At 35.4% G+C, this 18,235-nt stretch overlaps 1 protein-coding gene across 1 annotated transcript in view; it reads left to right on the plus strand.

The window, feature by feature from the left end:
• Positions 1-15,028, plus strand: part of LOC110460818 — a 22,279-nt gene extending 7,251 nt beyond the window's left edge. Inside the window, exons 6-19 of the mRNA XM_021513977.1 lie at positions 619-659; positions 939-1,049; positions 1,167-1,289; positions 1,706-1,828; positions 5,266-5,349; positions 6,050-6,189; positions 6,506-6,592; positions 7,615-7,704; positions 8,235-8,351; positions 8,987-9,164; positions 10,398-10,538; positions 13,474-13,559; positions 13,927-13,997; positions 14,835-15,028. Of these exons, the coding sequence (XP_021369652.1) occupies positions 619-659; positions 939-1,049; positions 1,167-1,289; positions 1,706-1,828; positions 5,266-5,349; positions 6,050-6,189; positions 6,506-6,592; positions 7,615-7,704; positions 8,235-8,351; positions 8,987-9,164; positions 10,398-10,538; positions 13,474-13,559; positions 13,927-13,997; positions 14,835-14,970 (1,528 nt within the window). The 3' untranslated portion in view covers positions 14,971-15,028. The remainder of the gene's footprint in view (positions 1-618; positions 660-938; positions 1,050-1,166; positions 1,290-1,705; positions 1,829-5,265; positions 5,350-6,049; positions 6,190-6,505; positions 6,593-7,614; positions 7,705-8,234; positions 8,352-8,986; positions 9,165-10,397; positions 10,539-13,473; positions 13,560-13,926; positions 13,998-14,834) is intronic.
• Positions 15,029-18,235: the final 3,207 nt, after the last annotated feature.

The following is an 18,235-nucleotide window of genomic DNA, read 5'->3' on the forward strand; positions in this document are numbered from 1 at the left end:
TGTTTCCATTGCCGGCATTGGTGATTTCAACCGATGTGCATTTTGTACGATATTGCAGACCTTGGTCTTGTTTTCGCTGTAATAAAACTGTTTTTTATTTTATTTTTCATTTTGCACATAAATTTACAATGACATTGTCAAATCTCACAATGCCCAGCGATATTTCAGCAGCCGTCATGTTTATTTATATTGGAAATTGTAGTTCCGGTCAGCGTTGTATTAATACGCTAAGAATTGTGTCTCGTGATGCATGGTAATTACCATCAACGACACAGCTTTCAAATAGGCTATATAGGGACCATGTCATGCAAATGTAAATATTATATTTTGATAAGCTATTCATCCCCTTTTCTCCTATACATGTTTTACTTAAGTAGGACCTAGGAATATCATTAGTTTAAATAACACGCTAGTTAACCCTTTCGGAACACTTATTCGCCTTGTGTGTGTTGAAATATCTCCATGTAAGTGGTTTCTTTGCTCGTATTAAATTTGCTACAGTATTGTCAGTTTTGAGTTCGCATTATGGTTTTTTGACTGTTCGGTATTTTTTTGAGTGGTGGATAGTTTTACTTAAATGTTATTGAGTACATTTTACACAGCATCCTTCTATTCCAGTCTGTCTGGGTTGTTGTCAACGGAAACGTCAACGATGCCAGGTAAATAATAATTGATCAAACGTAAGCGCAGGTAAATAACCATTTACTTAAATAAAACATTGCTGAAGTTTTCTTCAACTTTAAAACTGAAGCACTAGTAAATAACCATTTACTCAGATAAAACATTGGTGGAGTTCTCGTTAACTTTTAAATTTAAGCTCAATACAATACCGCCATTGTTACTTTTTACTTTCTTTTATTTTGCATCTATTAATATTAAAATGTCACAGAAAATATTACCCTGGAAATTCGATTACATTAAGAACATTTTCCCCACAGGATTAGATGAATGCGACGAGAGAAAAATGGCTGGGCTCGGAAACGACAGCTTCATACCTTTCCACGTCTTTCAAAAATGGTTTAACTACGCCGAAACAGAAAAAGTTATAGGTATGCATCAAATTTATAATTATCACATCACTATTATAAGATATATAGGAAATTGTCTATAAAGTATACATGTATATCCAAATATCATAAAAGGTGCTATTTTAATGCTGATTTCAGGATCAGTTAGTGGACTAGCCCGGGGAAGGGGACCAGATACCGTTTTGTGTCTAGACACCTCCGCCAGCATGAAAGGAGAGCCATTTCAAAAAATGATTGAGTTCGCTATGGACTTTGTCACAGGTAATATAAGAGGAAACATGTTTATGATTCAGTGTGAAATTAACTAATGGTGTACGTGTTTTGCTTTATCGTGCAAGATCATGAAACCGACTAAAATATGAGGTACACCGTTTCCAATTGAATCAATGTTTCATATGCGGAAAACGTACATGTATATAATAATTTAGGGTTCTACTGTTATACAATTAACTCTCCTTCAATAGACCATCCAATGATATAAAAGAGTACAAATAATTCACTTCTTATCATTATGGAGTTTGGTCGAGGGTCCACCTTAGTCGCCTGAAATAATAATTGCAGTAATGTAGCGAGGAAACAATCGTCATCTCTAATAAGTAATACAGTGAGATACAGTAACATAACAAAATATATTTCACTGTGATGAAGGTTCACTCTGTTTATGATTTACCATGAAGGTGTGGAGGCATTAACAGGTTTAGCAGACATTGAGGAGAATATCTCGGTGACGACTATTGGAGCGGTTACGAAGGTGTGGATACACATGACCAGCGACTATAGCGCTGTAAAAGCAACTCTTCGTAAGTGTTAAACCTTGATTTTGTTATACAATGTATTAAAACTTGATGTGATGATATTTAACCTTAATACTGTGATATTAAAACCTGATATGATATTAAACTTTTATATTGTGATATCAAAACGTGACGTGAGGATATTAAACCTTAAAACTCTGATATATAAACTTGATGTGATGATATTTAACCTTGATATTTTGTTCTATTAAAACTTGATGTGATGACAGAAAACCTTGACACTGTGATATTAAAACTTGATGTCATGATATATTTTTTTAACTTGATGTCATGATATTAAACCTTAATATCGTCATATTAAACCTTAATATCGCGATATTAAAACTTGATGAGATGATATTAAACCTTGATATTGTGATATAAAACAACTTGATATCATGATATTAAACCTTACTACTGTGATATTAAAACTTGGTTTTATGATATTAAACCTTAATACTGTGATATTAAAACTTAATGTGATGATATTATTAGTTACACGGATGTTTGGCAGGGTATACGGGATGGTATGACCCTAAAGGGTTTCGTATTTCCTGAGACCGATAGGCCGAAGGAAATACGAAATCCTGTAGGGTCATACCATCCCGTATCCCCTGCCAAAAATCCGTGTAACGAATTTATTACCCCTTTGAGTCTTTTATATTGGTTCTGTACAGTTCCCCGTCAACTTTGCTGTTTTCAAGATAAAAATGGCACAGTAAATCTACCTCATTTAGTTTCGTTTTATCAAATTCCTCGAACTGTTCTTCCTGATTCTTTTCTATTAAATACGTCGTCCTCAGCATGTTTGCCACTCGTCTGTTCGACTTTTGTGTGTTTTGTGGCACATAGTTAGCCCTTTTGGTGAGTATTTCCTCATCAGTATGCGAAGCGAAACATTTTGTCATTTTGTAAACAGCGCCGGAAGCAGATGACGAATGCGAGTTGTCTCCCGTTGCCCGGCCGCAAGATACAAAGACACGTGACCCGTATACCCCTTGTAAAAGCACGTGATTCCACCGTATTACTGCTGAGAATCACGTGACATGACCGTATACCCCCTGAGATTTTCGTATACCCCTTGAGATTTACGAATGCGGTTTGGTACACTGTAGTTTTTAACCAATCAGATTCCTAGATTTTTCTCAAAGGGGTAATAATTAACCTAAATACTATAAAATTAAAACTTGAAATGTTATTCAACTTTTATATTGTGATATTAAAACGTGACGTGATGATATAAAACTTTAATACTCTGATATAAAAACTTGATTTGATTATATTCAACCTTGATATTTTGTTCTATTAAAACTTGATGTGATGATATTTAACCTTGATATTTTGTTCTATGAAAACTTGATGTGATGATATTTAACCTTGATATTGTGATATTAAAACTTGATGTCATGATATTAAACCTTAATATTGTGATATCAAAACTTGATGTCATGATATATTAAAACTTGATGTAATAATATTAAACCTTAATATTGTGATATTAAAACTTGATGTCATGATATCAAACCTTAATATTGTGATATTAAAACTTGAGGTCATGATATATAAAAACTTGATGTCATGATATTAAACCTTAATATTGTGATATTTAAACTTGCTTTCATGATATATTAAAACTTGATGTCATACTATTAAACCTTAAAACTGTGATATTAAACCTTAATATTGTGATATTAAAACTTGATGTCATGATATCAAACCTTAATATTGTGATATTAAAACTTGATGTCATGATATATATACAAATGATGTCATGATATAAAACCTCAATATTGTGATATTAAAACTTGATGTTATGATATATTAAAAATTGTTGTCATGATATTAAACCTTAATACTGTGATATTAAAACTTAATGTTATGATATATTAAAAATTGGTGTCATGATATTAAACCTTTATACTGTGATATTAAAAATTCGCGTCATGATAGATTAAAACTTAATGCGATGATATAAAACCTTAATACTCTGATATAAAAACTTGATTTGATTATATTTAACCTTGATATTTTGTTCTATTAAAACTTGATGTGATGATATTTAACCTTGATACTGTAATATTAAAATTTGATGTCATGATATATTAAAACTTGATATCATAATATTAAACCTTAATACCGTGATATTAAAACTTGATGTTTTGATATATTAAGACTTGATGTCATGATATTTAACCTTAAAATTGTATTATATAACAACTTGATGTCATGTTATTAAACCTTATTAATCTGATATTAAATATTGGTGTCATGATATATTAAACTTGATGTCATAATACTAAACCTTAATACTGTGATATTAAAACTTGATGTGATGATATATAAAAACGTGATGTTATGATATTTAACCTTGATATTGTGATATTAAAACTTGATGTGATGATATAAAACTTGAATACTATATGTTATTAAAACTTGATGTGATGATTTGAAACCTTAAAACTCTGATATTAAAACTTGATGTGATGATATTTAACCTTGATATTGTGCTATAAAAAATTGATGTTATGATATTTAACCTTGATATTTTGTTCTATTACAACTTGATGTGATGATATAAAACCTAAATACTTTATTATCAAAACTTGATGTGATGATATAAAACCAAAATAATATGATATTGAAACTTGAAATGATGATTCAAAACCTTAATACTGTGATATTAAAACTTGATGTGATGATATTAACCCTAGATATTATAGCTTGATGTGATGTTATTAAACCTTGATACTATGATATTAAAACTTGATGTGATGATACATAAAAACTTGATGTGATGATATTAAACCTTGATACTATGATATTACAACTTGATGTGATGATTTATAAAAACTTGATGTGATAATAGAAACCTTGACACTATGATATTAAAACTTGATGTGATGATATATAAAAACTTGATGTGATGTTATTAAACCTTGATACTATGATATTACAACTTGATGTGATGATATATGAAAACTTGATACTATGATATTAAAACTTGATGTGATGATATATAAAAACTTTATGTGATGATATTAAACCTTGATACTATGATATTAAAACTTCATGTGATGATATATAAAAACTTTATGTGATGATATTAAACCTTGATACTATGATTTTACAACTTGATGTGATGATATAAATCCTAAATACTTTATTATCAAAACTTGATGTGATGATATGAGACCTTTATACTATGATATTAAAACTTGATGTGATGATATATAAAAACTTGATGTGATGATATGAAACCTTTATACTATGATATTAAAACTTGATGTGATGATATATGAAAACTTGATGTGATGATATTAAACCTTGAGATTAGGATAAATTTTAAAACTTGATGTTGACATTGCAGTGCTTTTTCTCATTCACGATTAATTGATTTATAATGTTTTGGTTAACAACTTCGAACCTGTTTCTATAATTTCCAGGTGAAATACATGCCCTTGGGCCCCGAGGACGCAGTCCAATAGCTGGTGGTCTGTTAGTGGCACTAGCTGGTTGCTTGGGGAACGGTATTTGTTTTTGTTTTTGTTTTGAAATTTAAGACAAAGCTAAAGTTGTTATATCTTAGGTCTCCTACGTTATGCTTTGGAAAGCTATCTCTAATCTCATTTCTTATTATCATTATGGTAAACTGTTCCGAAATTTTAAAGGGATATTTTTTATTTGAAATAAAGCTACTTCTTATTTTCTAGTATCACACTCAATCCTGTTTAAGTAAAAAAGTACTCTTTGAAATTGATATAGATTAACATGGTCGGTATCGTCGAGGAGACGGGTAAAGCTTACATTACCGGAATACATAGTCTTATGATCCTTGTACTTGTTCAAGGGTCCCCATGTAAATATTTTCTTTGTTCACATTCTGATATGTTTTTTTATTGATTTCAAAATTGATTGCCGGTGTTATCGACTCTTTGATATTCTCTTGTTGATAGAGTTTTAATTCAATGATTGGAGATTCAATATAGTGATATGAATCAATAAAACGTTCATACAGCAAAACGTGTACGTTACTAATCAAATTCAATATACAGTTGTTTACTTGTACCTTATCATTACCACAAATATATATTGTCGGCATTTAATTTGCCATAATCCTAGCTCCATGACGTAGCATCCCACGGTTTTTTTTAAATGAATTAGATTATCGACAAAACACAAACATACAACAATGCTCCCACACAGATTGTTTGATATTGTATATTCCAGGCCAAAATATGGTCATAGGAGACGTGGTAATATCGCCACGGATAGTGCTCATCTCGGACGGGAAAGGCACTCCAGATCATATCAAGTTTGGGCCAGATATGACAGGGGACAGCAGTGAGAACACACCAGCGAGGATCATTGTAATGTTTTATCTATAACCTTTGTAATAGTATAGAAAATCACTTACCAGGGAAGGTCTACCATAACCAGTATTATTTTAAGCGAAATGTAGTTAAATAGCATTATATTTTATTTCTTATAATATTACAATCAATGATTGTCTCTTGACTTTCATTTCATTTCGCATTGTTAACACTATTACTTCGCACCGAATGAAATGACGCAGTTTTTGTTGATGACCGGAGAGACTTTTACATATTATTATTATTATTATTATTATTATTATTACATGAAGCTTAGAAGGCATGTTATAACACGTCCTTAATTATTGGCCAGGTGGATACAAATCTGAAAGATGTTTGCGACAACCTAAAGCGGAGACATGATAAAGTTTATTGTATTCCTGTCGGGGATGCTGACAAGGTGGGAATTTCTTAAATGTTAAAATAGGATTAGTATGTGTATCTTTTTATTTAAAATAGAATAATTTTTATTGTGATAACAAATGATTTTTACTGTGATATTAAATATGATTGTATTGATGCAGAACATAAAAAAACACATAAATAATGTAGAATATATATGCTTTTCGATAATTAAGTAATTTATTATATTTGTAGATTATCCCACTGTATTTTCAGGGCTTGTTTTGAGAAGAATTATCTCATCGCGAACACGTGGAAAACATCGCGTTGGCCTCAAGATTTTATCTACGTGCGAGCGATAAGAAAATTGTTCGAAGGACATACACTGAAAATGTTATATGATAAACTATTTATCATGTATATACAACTGCCTTATATATTTCTCCATTTAAAAAACTCAACTAAACACCATGTTAGGTCAACGATCGCCTGTGACAAACGTAAACAAACAGTTTTGCGCGGAGGAATACAATAAACCTTAAAACTACGTAGAAACAAATATTTTCAAAACAATCCTATCGTCATTGGCTTTTCCATGTGTACATTTACACCTGAAATAGTGTTGTTATTCTCACAAAAAAAATGTTTTCGTAACTTTATATTGATATATTTATGACGGACTATTTTCTTACGTGTATCACATTCGTGTGGACACTATTTCCGGTTTCGGACTTCATCTGGCGCGAGCAGACGTTCTTTTTTGAGCAAATACGTTCCCAAGTGCTGGGGAGTGGGAAAACCCGTTCTCAAGTTCTTCTCAAGTCGTTCCTAACTTCTTCTCATACTGACAACCAATGATAATTCAATCCAAAGTACATTTAACCTATACGTTTTTTTCCAGTTGTTATTAAAACTGCATTTGTTTTCAAATGACCGCTTTGAAAATATACTTCCTGAGTGAAATATGGAACTTGTCTGTGTATTGGAGATGGCTACCTGTAATTGATTGTTTTGTTTTAATATTTGTCTATTATTATATACGTATATATATATATATATTATTATTATTATATTATATAGAGTGTCATGGATAAAATATCCAAAACTACATCAGGGAAAGTCTTCCTTACTTCGCAGCTTGACAGATTTGTGAGATCGATGGATAAAACCGTATGTATTATATTACATTTACACTAAATCCAGAAAGGAAATGATACTATAAGTATCCTATTTATTTATAGTGTCTTACAAAAAATGGAATGTTGTAATGTTTTTTGTTCTTTTAACTGACTGTTCCATTGTGACACGATGGATTCCAGTACTGTAACACTTGATACGAATCATTGTATCAACTCAATACTGATCCTTTCTACCATTGTACATATCAATACTCCAGCAGTTACGCTCACTTTTACTCTCTGCACCCCTGGAATATGTCATAGCAAAATTGAAGGCACGCGGCTAGCTTTTGTTTTTATCTTAGGTAAAAAAGAATGTATTTTCAGGACATAAATATTGTGGGTCGCATTTCATTATGACGTTATGCATGAAAATAGCACACAGATTAACACTTCCGGTATTCATACCAGGTGAACCTCTTGCTTAAGATAAAAGGAGCAAAGTGAAAATATATTTCAGGAAAAAATAAAAACATATGGACAGTTTTGACAACTCTTAAGCTTGCTTTTTTACTGTTTCAGATTGCAGCGGCGCAACTGTTGGCACGAGTCATTGTAACACTAGGATACATACCTCCGGGTGACGGAATGCGTTCATTGTTTGAGAGGCTGCACGGGCAATTGTCAGCAGAAGACATGGTATTATACATTACAGTTCCCCTGGGCAGGGTTCAGCAGATCAGACGACAATATTTCTTATTTCTCGGAAGCAGCCGGCAGTTATATCAGATCATTATACCAAGTCATACTGACACATTAAAACCCTGGTCTATATAAACGTCTCCTTTCTGACATTGAGTCAACATGTTACACTTCGTCCATGGCATTGCTCAAAACAGATGTTATCGTTTATGCATAATCATCCAGATGTATAGAGTATTGTTTCAAATGTATCTATTTAACATATATGATGGTATGCAACACAGTTCCGTTCCAACATAATCCATGATGCGCGTAGAAGCATCTTGGAGAACATGTTTAAACGGAACTGTGTTGCATATTTTCATATAATTCAGTCCTGTCGGTACCCGATTGTTTAGGTACCTAGGAATTAGGATGTTTCGATACTTTTTATGAAGACGGAAAATACTGAAAATTTCTAGAATATTAAATGGCAACATGGTGCGGTAAAGCTGTTTACTTTCTGCATCGACCTGCTAAGCATTCCTTTACTTCGTTTTTCACGATTATTATTCCATAAAATCATACGTTAATGGATTTTGTGGGACATACTCTATATCTGATTATCATTCATATTTGTGTGTGTTTTACAGGCTGAGGTTCTGGAACTGGCACAGATTTTTGTGGAAGAGTTACCTGACCGGATAATTACGTCCGAGCATGACGACGAATTGCCGACACTTGGGACCCGCGTGCGGCGTGGTCCGGGCTGGAAGCATCAGGACCAGGACTCTGAAGGCGTGGGGACCGTGTGCAGCCACGGGAAGGATGGTATTTATAACGCATCAACAGTTCCTTGTATAGTATAAAACTTCATGATCTGATAACGTGTTCATTGAATACTCTTTGGTCGCTTATCACTTATCTTTATTAGTGTTTTCGTATCAAAATCTACTTGTATTTTTATGTTCTTTATAGTAAATGTTGCGGTGCTCGCGCTGTTTGGTACTACACTCCTAAAAGCCAGGGAGAGGGTAGGGCTTAGGAGGGGTTGGGGGTGTTACAGATTTGCACTCCGTCCGTCCAAGAGTTTGTCCGGTGTCTTCTACACTACTTGGCCTGGAGTAACACAATTTGGTATGCAAGTATATCTTGGGAAGGCGGAGTGTCGAGTGCAAAAAGAAGTTCCCTGCGCCCTATAGTTAGACCTTTGATATCAACGTTTTTGAAATATAATTGTCCGGGAATATCTTCTTTAACATATCATCTGGAGTAGCTGGATTGGGTATGCATGTATGTCCTGGCTGTCGGTGTGTGGTGTACAGGGAGTATGTCACTGTGACCTATATACTGAGATAGGTGTACAGCTGGATAAACAAAGACATTGTTGCTGCTGAGGGACTATGGATTGCCTTGGAATACTTTTAATTGTTTCGCTTTTTGGTTTTTAAATCTTCTTGTTTTATTTTAGTACACACGCACTGTGTCAATAATGATATCACTGTACGCCTGTTTAATTCTAAGGGGTAGTAATCTTGCATGGTTTTCGGGAAATTGTGCAAAGAAGGCATTGTATTTTTGTTTTATCTGAATTCTGTGCACGCCCTTTTATGCCATTGTTGACTTTCTGTACATGTTATTCGTTTACATCTTATATATGTTAACTTACTTCATACGCTACTCACTCCTGTATGCTGTGTTCAATTCGTACATATTATGTTTACTCTTGATATATTTTGTTACTGCCCTACATAAGTAATTTATTTTTTGACAGAGTTTTATGCTGCAAATAGATATTGTTCCTTCTCTTTATGCTTTGTTTACTTCGTATATACATAGTTTATTCTCCAAAAACATATTTTCCCTATCTATGTTGTTCATTTCGTATGAAATGATGTCAACTTTGCGTGAAAACTTTACAATAGTATCAATAATAAAGCTTAAACAATTGGTAACAATGTCATAAGTTAATATAAAATAGGTACTTGCACAATACGGTTGTAAGCAAATAACCTTTTTAACGATAAACAAAAACGTATTACACGTTACTCATTTTTTCCATAGGCAAGGTGTGGGTTGAGTGGGACAACGGGAACAGGAATTGCTACGATTACAAGAATGAAACGAAAGATGTCAAGGCTGCAAACGAACCCAAGGTTCTTAAGTCTGATGAGTTGATTGCTACAGGATGTCGGGTAACAAGAGGTAGGTTGTTTCACGATGTCAGGTTACGAGAGGAAGGTCATTGTCGTACGTCAAGTTACTAGAGGTAGATTGTTACCGAATGTCGGGTTATCTGTACCAGGGGCATGTTATATATTGGTGACTGGTTGCTAAAGGTAGGTTGTTACCGGACGTCGAATTACTAGAGGTAGGTTGTTACCAAACGTCGGGTTATCTGTACCAGAGGTAGGACATTACGAGGCGACTAGTTATAAGAGGAAGGTTGTTACCGGACGTCGATATACTAGAGGTAGGTTGTTACCGGACGTCGAGTTACAAGAGATAGGTTGTTACCGGACGTCGAGTTACTAGAGGTAGATTGTGACCGAATGTCGGGTTATCTGTACCAGAAGTATGTATGGGTGAGTGATTACTAGAGGTAGATTGTTACCGGACGTCGAGTTACTAGAGGAAGGTTGTTACCGTACGTCGAGTCACTAGAGGTAGGGTGTTACGAGATGTCTGGTTATCTGTATATGAGGTAGGTCATATTACGGGTGACAGGTTAATAAAGGTACATGTAGGTTACCGGACGTCGAGTTACTAGAGGTAGGTTGTTACAAAAAGTCGGGTTAACCGTACAAGAGGTAGGTTATTACGGGGTAACGGGTTATTAGAGTAAGGTTGTCACCGGACGTCGAGTTACCAAAGGGAGTTGTTTGGCTCTCACATAATGTTACCTACGTGTTGATGTTCAAGTCACGAATTTTGTGTGAAGTTTGAGCTTCGAAAATGCTACTCTACAATGATGAGATGCATGATGCTCTGATTTGAGCCGGATTCTGACGTATGTGTCACAAGGTTATTTTTGTTGGTTCGGGATCTCGTTGTACACTGCCATAGAAGTAAACTCCTCCTGAAATCATGTTCACTATTGATAATGAGAGATATCATATTCTAAAATAGATGTAATATTGTCTGTGATAGCAAGATATAATACGAGTTATAGGTATTAATCAGGCATTATTAAATATGATGTTCCCCCTAGCGAATTCCGAACTTCCGTTCAGTCTCGAGACTCGGCGCTTCTCGAACATCCCCGCATGGTCTCCAACACTTACTCCACGTATGGCATAACTACGCCGCCCTCCTCCTCCTCCTCCGTTCTGTCTGTTGTCTCTTCTCTTTCTTCTCTTGTATTGCTAGTTTGTTCTTTGTTCTTCATCTCTATCTTGTATTTCATAGTCTTTACGGTCCATTTAGGGTATTGCTGTTTTGATGTGCCGCTCCTCTCTGATCTTGTCTTTCGGTTCTGTGACCAAATGTTTGCATCGGTCTAGTAACGTCCTTATACTCCCAACTTATGGTGTTAAGGGTGATTGGATTTGAAATGTAGATACTGGTCTGTATGTGTAGCTTTCCGGTATACTAGCAACTCAATGGATCCAACTGATTTCCTCACAATGAGAGTGTCTAAAAACGGTATGGAATTGTCTGTCTCCTCCTTATGGGTGAACTTGATACTGTTGGTGTTGTCCTCAGTGTTTATAACTTCCAGTATGTCATGTCCACATACCTTTTTAATAAAGAATTGGCACATATGACGGGAGCTGTGGCGATAGCTTTCTGTTCCAGGAATTCCATGTATAGGTATGGAATATAGGGGAAACCGGGCTACCCATGACTGTAACGAATTTCTGTTGGTATATCTGTCCTCGGAAGGAGAAGAATGCAGTGGTGACCATGAATTCATGCAAATCCATAACATTGTCGGCAGATAGTTTGGTTCTCATCTGTAGGTTGTTATCATCAGTCTGTCCCTGATGACCTGGAGATATCTCTCCATCGGGTTGTTAGTAGAAACACTACATCGTGTGATGCCAGCATGTCCTTGTCTGGAATGACTTCAGATGTTAAGTCGTTCACCAGATGTATCGAATGTTTAACATGGCGTATGGTGTTCCCCATCAAAGGGTCTAAAATGTCTGCTAGTGACCTGGATGTGTTGTATCCTATGGGACCCGTGTGGTCCACTATCAGCCTAAGGGGTTGTCTTTCTTATGTATATTGGGAGTACAATACATTCTGGGTACAGTTTCCGATGTAGGAAACAAATAATGCATTTGGATTGTGGTAGACTTACCTTCCTCGTTCAATCTTGTCAACATTTTGACCAACTTCCGTTTGAACATTACGGTTGGATTCTTCTGTAGCTTGGTGTTTGTTCTCACATCCTCCAACACTACTGTTACCTTCTGATAGTAGCTATCCCTCCTCACCACAACAGTAGCTCTTCCTTTGTTCGCTGGTAGGACCATGACATCGTCATCCTTGGCTTATGATTGAAGGATGAGTCGCTCATTCTTGGTGACTTTAGGAGGTGGAAGTTTCGCATTTCTTAATACTCCCATTATCTCTGCCCTTAGTTGTTCTTCTTCGCATGCCCTTAGGTTCCAACATGCCTGTTCTGTGGCAATCACAAACTCAGTCGCTGGAACTTTGTCAGGTGTGACTGCGTAGTTTAGGCCCTAAGAAAACATTCGTTCTTGATCGTCGGTGAGCGTCTTGTCGGAGCTATTAACAATCCTCTTCTTAAGTTGGGTTCCCGACATTTGTTCGTCTAAGTCTGTCCGACTTTTGTAAATGGTGTTTTTTTGTTTTGGTAAACTCGTTCTCGCATGCTCTCGTCAAGAACTCTCGTTTATGTGAATGTCGGTTGCTAGGTAACAACAAATGAATGGCGAGCTCACACTTTGTTGTTTTAAATCTTTAATTTTTCCAACTGCTCAAACGTCACCTATGAACAAGCTGGCAGAATGTCAGCGAAACTTTCTGGGTAAGAACATCATTTTTACATAGCAGTGACGCGATGAAACTTGCATAATTATATACCTAATATTCATACTCAAGGAACCTTTTTAGTTATATATATTCATACACTATCAAAATAAGTAGTGACACTACGCTTTCCTTACAGGTGATACATGGCCGTATGGAAATGAGGACGGAGGGCCGGGGTCGATAGGGGTGGTCGTACGGGTGTTCTTGCATGGAACTGTGATTGTGAGTATTGTATTTTCAAGTGAAAACATTTTATCATATAACAGTTAATTATCTATTTTCTTATCATGGGATTCCGTTTGTTTGGTTAATTATCTATTTTCTTAACAGGGGATTCCGTTTGTTTTTATTTGACTGCTAATGAGGCGGATATTCGAAACACTAGCACCCAATCTGTCAGTCATTGGAAAATTCGGAACTCTTGAGTACATATAGCAGGTGATAACGGGAAAATTGTGAAAATTATAATTCAAAGGATTTCACAAGAATTTCAACTAAATCATTAGAAGATGCTATGGTAAGGTGTTCCACTCACAACTCTGTTCCTGTAACACTACCGACCTTATAAACGTTTGGCTTTACTTTACAGGTACGCTGGCAAAATAAGACATTATCTAACCTTAAGTACGGACATGATGGCGAGTTTGAAGTGAAGATATGGTAAGCTACTATAATGTACTTCATGCGGATTTGACTTCTGTTGTGTGTGCAAATAATGCTTTAAGGTGTTTGTAACATCTGTAAAAATCGTTTTGCAAAATATATTGTTTCCTTAATTACACTTATTCAAAGTGTGTCTAAAGTTGGTTTCGTTCAAACAAATTTGTGTAAATATTGAATTTTTAGGTTTTTGTAAATTTCCTTCATACATCCTTATTTTAAAATTAAATTTTATTTAAGGAATAAAATAATTTCAACATTTATGACGTCATAACAATATGGCTTTCTGGACATATTCCACGAAATAGATATGTCCAGAAAGCCAATATTGTTATGACTTCACGAACGTTAAACAATTTAGTTTTATTCCTTATACTTACATTTCTAAGTGCTCACTGCGGGTCCTAGCAACAGCATGACAGCACATCAAACAAATATATTTCCATTTGTAAAATTTATACAAGTCCTATGTTATTATCATTTTCTTTACACGCCCTTTTTTAGCTTTAAAATTAAGCCAATCATGTTTAAAGTTAGTTCATATTAGCCTAACAGAACTACATCGAGGGCTGTTTCATGGCGGACCTTTAACAAAGTACGCCCTGTGCCACGTCATTGAAGTGTATCAATACGCAGTGATGAGGTCACCTGTGTTTAGCAAATATGGGTGTCATTTTCGTCAATGGATATAAGCATACAGAATATGAATATTCAATAATATAGCAAGGGTTTAAATAATTTTGAATTGACATAAGTTTACAATATATGATATGTAATAGCAATTTTAAATAAACATATTTATATTGTAAAATGTATTGGTTGTTTTATTATTTACAGTACCGGAGATTCACATTCACTCCCAGACAGACAGGAAACTCGGTCAGTACCGCAGAGCGACTCCGACTACATTGGGTCGGCCCTGTCGACGTCTATTGGGGATATAAACAGGAGAAACAGGAACTATGAACAATAACATTGTACTGTTTCATATTGTTACAAATTAAAGGGACATTTACCTGTCAGTTGGTTCAGTACTATTGCGCTTATATTTTCATTTTTCATTAGAAGGGGGAGGGGGGAGAGGGGGCTTATGTGTTTGCAAAATATCTCAAAGAACGCCGATTTTGAAATAAAATACATCGTGAATTCTTAAATATTTAGACACATTATCGACAATATATGTATATAAGCTTAACCACTCAGTTTTTAACCAGACGTCGCCAGCAGGCTATTATTGTGTGCGAATGAATGTGTGTTACGTCCTCGTAAGTGAACGTCCTCGTAATAATAATGTGTTTGCTTCATCAACTGAAATCATGAACCAAACCACAATGACACAGAAGATAATGACAAGACCAGGCTCATGTGTTCATGTTTCCGAAGTGTTTCATTTGGCACTCGAGTAATACCTACCTTTTATCGCATGGCCTCAACAATGGCTGTATAACTATATTATAGTTCACCCTTTAGTTTTAATATATATTCATTCAGTCCGCAAGGTAAGGTAGATCATGGATACACCTTAGTGTATCGTATACAAACAAACACTTATCTATTAGAAAAAAACACAGTGAACAACATGTCATTAGCGCTTTCATCTCATCAAGGAGATTCTTCAGACTGTTTATTTGCTTGAGAAATTATGACGTCATAAACTATGATTTTTTTTATATTAATTAGGTGATTAAAAGTATTTAAACGTGAAATAAGGATTGACCTTATGTAATATGACATGATTAATTTTATGTAAATATGACATCATTTATTTGATGTCAAGATGACATGATTAACATTGTGAAAAAGTTACGTTATGATTTACAATATGTAAATGAGATATGATATCGACTGTTATTTTATATTTCTGTTTTACTTATTTACGGGGTTTTTTCTATATAGATATACAGTGTTTTCTCACTATTGACGCTGTTTCCCCCGCACAAGCTTGTTCCTCTTCATTGTCTACTCACTATCGACACTGTTTCCCTCGCACAAGCTTGGTCCTCTTCATTGTTTACTCACTATCGAGACTGGTTCCCCCGCACAAGCTTGTTCCTCGTCATTGTTTACTCACTATCGACACTGTTTTCCCCGCACAAGCTTGTTCCTCTTCATTGTTGACTCACTATCGACACTGTTTCCCTCGCACAAGCTTGGTCCTCTTCATTGTTTACTCACTATTGACACTGTTTCCCCAGCACAAGCTTGTTCCTCTTCATTGTCTACTCACTATCGACACTGTTTCCCCCTCACAAGCTTGTTCCTCTTCATTGTTGACTCACTATCGACACTGTTTCCCTCGCACAAGCTTGTTCCTCTTCATTGTCTACTCACTATCGACACTGTTTCCCTCGCACAAGCTTGGTCCTCTTCATTGTTTACTCACTATCGAGACTGGTTCCCCCGCACAAGCTTGTTCCTCATCATTGTTTACTCACTATCGACACTGTTCCCCCGCACAAGCTTGTTCCTCGTCATTGTTTACTCACTATCGACAATGTTTCCCCCGCACAAGCTTGTTCCCCTTCATTGTTTACTCATTATCGACACTGTTTCCCTCGCACAAGCTTGGTCCTCTTCATTGTTTACTCACTATTGACACTGTTTCCCCAGCACAAGCTTGTTCCTCTTCATTGTCTACTCACTATCGACACTGTTTCCCTCGCACAAGCTTGGTCCTCTTCATTGTTTACTCACTATCGAAAATGTTTCCCCCGCACAAGCTTGTTCGTCTTCATTGTTTACTCACTATCGACTCTGTTTCCCCCGCACAAGCTTGTTCGTCTTCATTGTTTACTCACTATCGAAAATGTTTCCCCCGCACAAGCTTGTTCCTCGTCATTGTTTACTCACTATCGACACTGTTCCCCCGCACAAGCTTGTTCCTCATCATTGTTTACTCACTATCGACAATGTTTCCCCCGCACAAGCTTGTTCGTCTTCATTGTTTACTCACTATCGAAAATGTTTCCCCCGCACAAGCTTGTTCCTCTTCATTGTCTACTCACTATCGACACTGTTTCCCCCTCACAAGCTTGTTCCTCTTCATTGTTGACTCACTATCGACACTGTTTCCCCCGTACAAGCTTGTTCCCCTTCATTGTTTACTCATTATCGACACTGTTTCCCCCGCACTAGCTTGGTCCTCTTCATTGTTTACTCACTATCGACCCTGTTTCCCCCGCACAAGCTTGTTCGTCTTCATTGTTTACTCACTATCGAGACTGGTTCCCCCGCACAAGCTTGTTCCTCTTCATTGTTGACTCACTATCGACACTGTTTCCCCCGCACTAGCTTGGTCCTCTTCATTGTTTACTCACTATCGACACTGTTTCCCCCGCACAAATTAAATATTAAATATATTGTTTAATTTATTCAGACCTTGTTAACTAAAGACGTAAGGCGAAATGTAAGATTTTTTTACCAGTGAATAGCATGTTACAATCTTCATAGCAGATATCTTGTGAAGATTAACGAATTGTTATCTTTCTTATGTGATGATATATGGTCCATTATTCGAATTTGACGTTTTGTAGACGTGACATTAATATTGACGATTTGTAGACGTGACATTAATATTGACACTTTGTAGACGTGACATTAATATTGACTTTTTTTAAGCGTGACAATAATATTGACGTTTTCTAGACGTGACAATAATATTGACACTTTGTAGACGTGACATTAATATTGACGATTTGTAGACGTGACATTATTATTGACGTTTTGTAGACGTTTCATTAATATTGACGTTTTGTAGACGTATGACTAATATTGACGTTTTGTAGACGTGACATTAATATTGACGCGTTGTAGACGTGACATTAATATTGACGATTTGTAGACGTGAGACTATTATTTACGATTTGTAGACGTTACATTAATATTGACGCTTTGTAGACGTGACATTAATATTGACGATTTGTAGACGTGAGATTATTATTTACGATTTGTAGACGTTACATTAATATTGACGTTTTAATTTGTAGACGTGACATTAATATTAACACTTTGTAGAAGTGACATTAATATTGACGATTTGTAGACGTTACATTAATTTTGACGCTTTGTAGACGTGACATTACTATTGACACTTTGTAGACGTGATATTAATATTGACGATTTGTAGACGTTACATTAATTTTGACGATTTGTAGACGTGACATTTATATTGACGATTTGTAGACGTTACATTGATATTGACGCTTTGTAGACGTGACATTAATATTGACATTTTGTAG

Source organism: Mizuhopecten yessoensis, unplaced genomic scaffold (genome assembly GCF_002113885.1).
Source record: "Mizuhopecten yessoensis strain PY_sf001 unplaced genomic scaffold, ASM211388v2 scaffold10483, whole genome shotgun sequence".
In the NCBI taxonomy this organism is placed as follows: domain Eukaryota; kingdom Metazoa; phylum Mollusca; class Bivalvia; order Pectinida; family Pectinidae; genus Mizuhopecten; species Mizuhopecten yessoensis.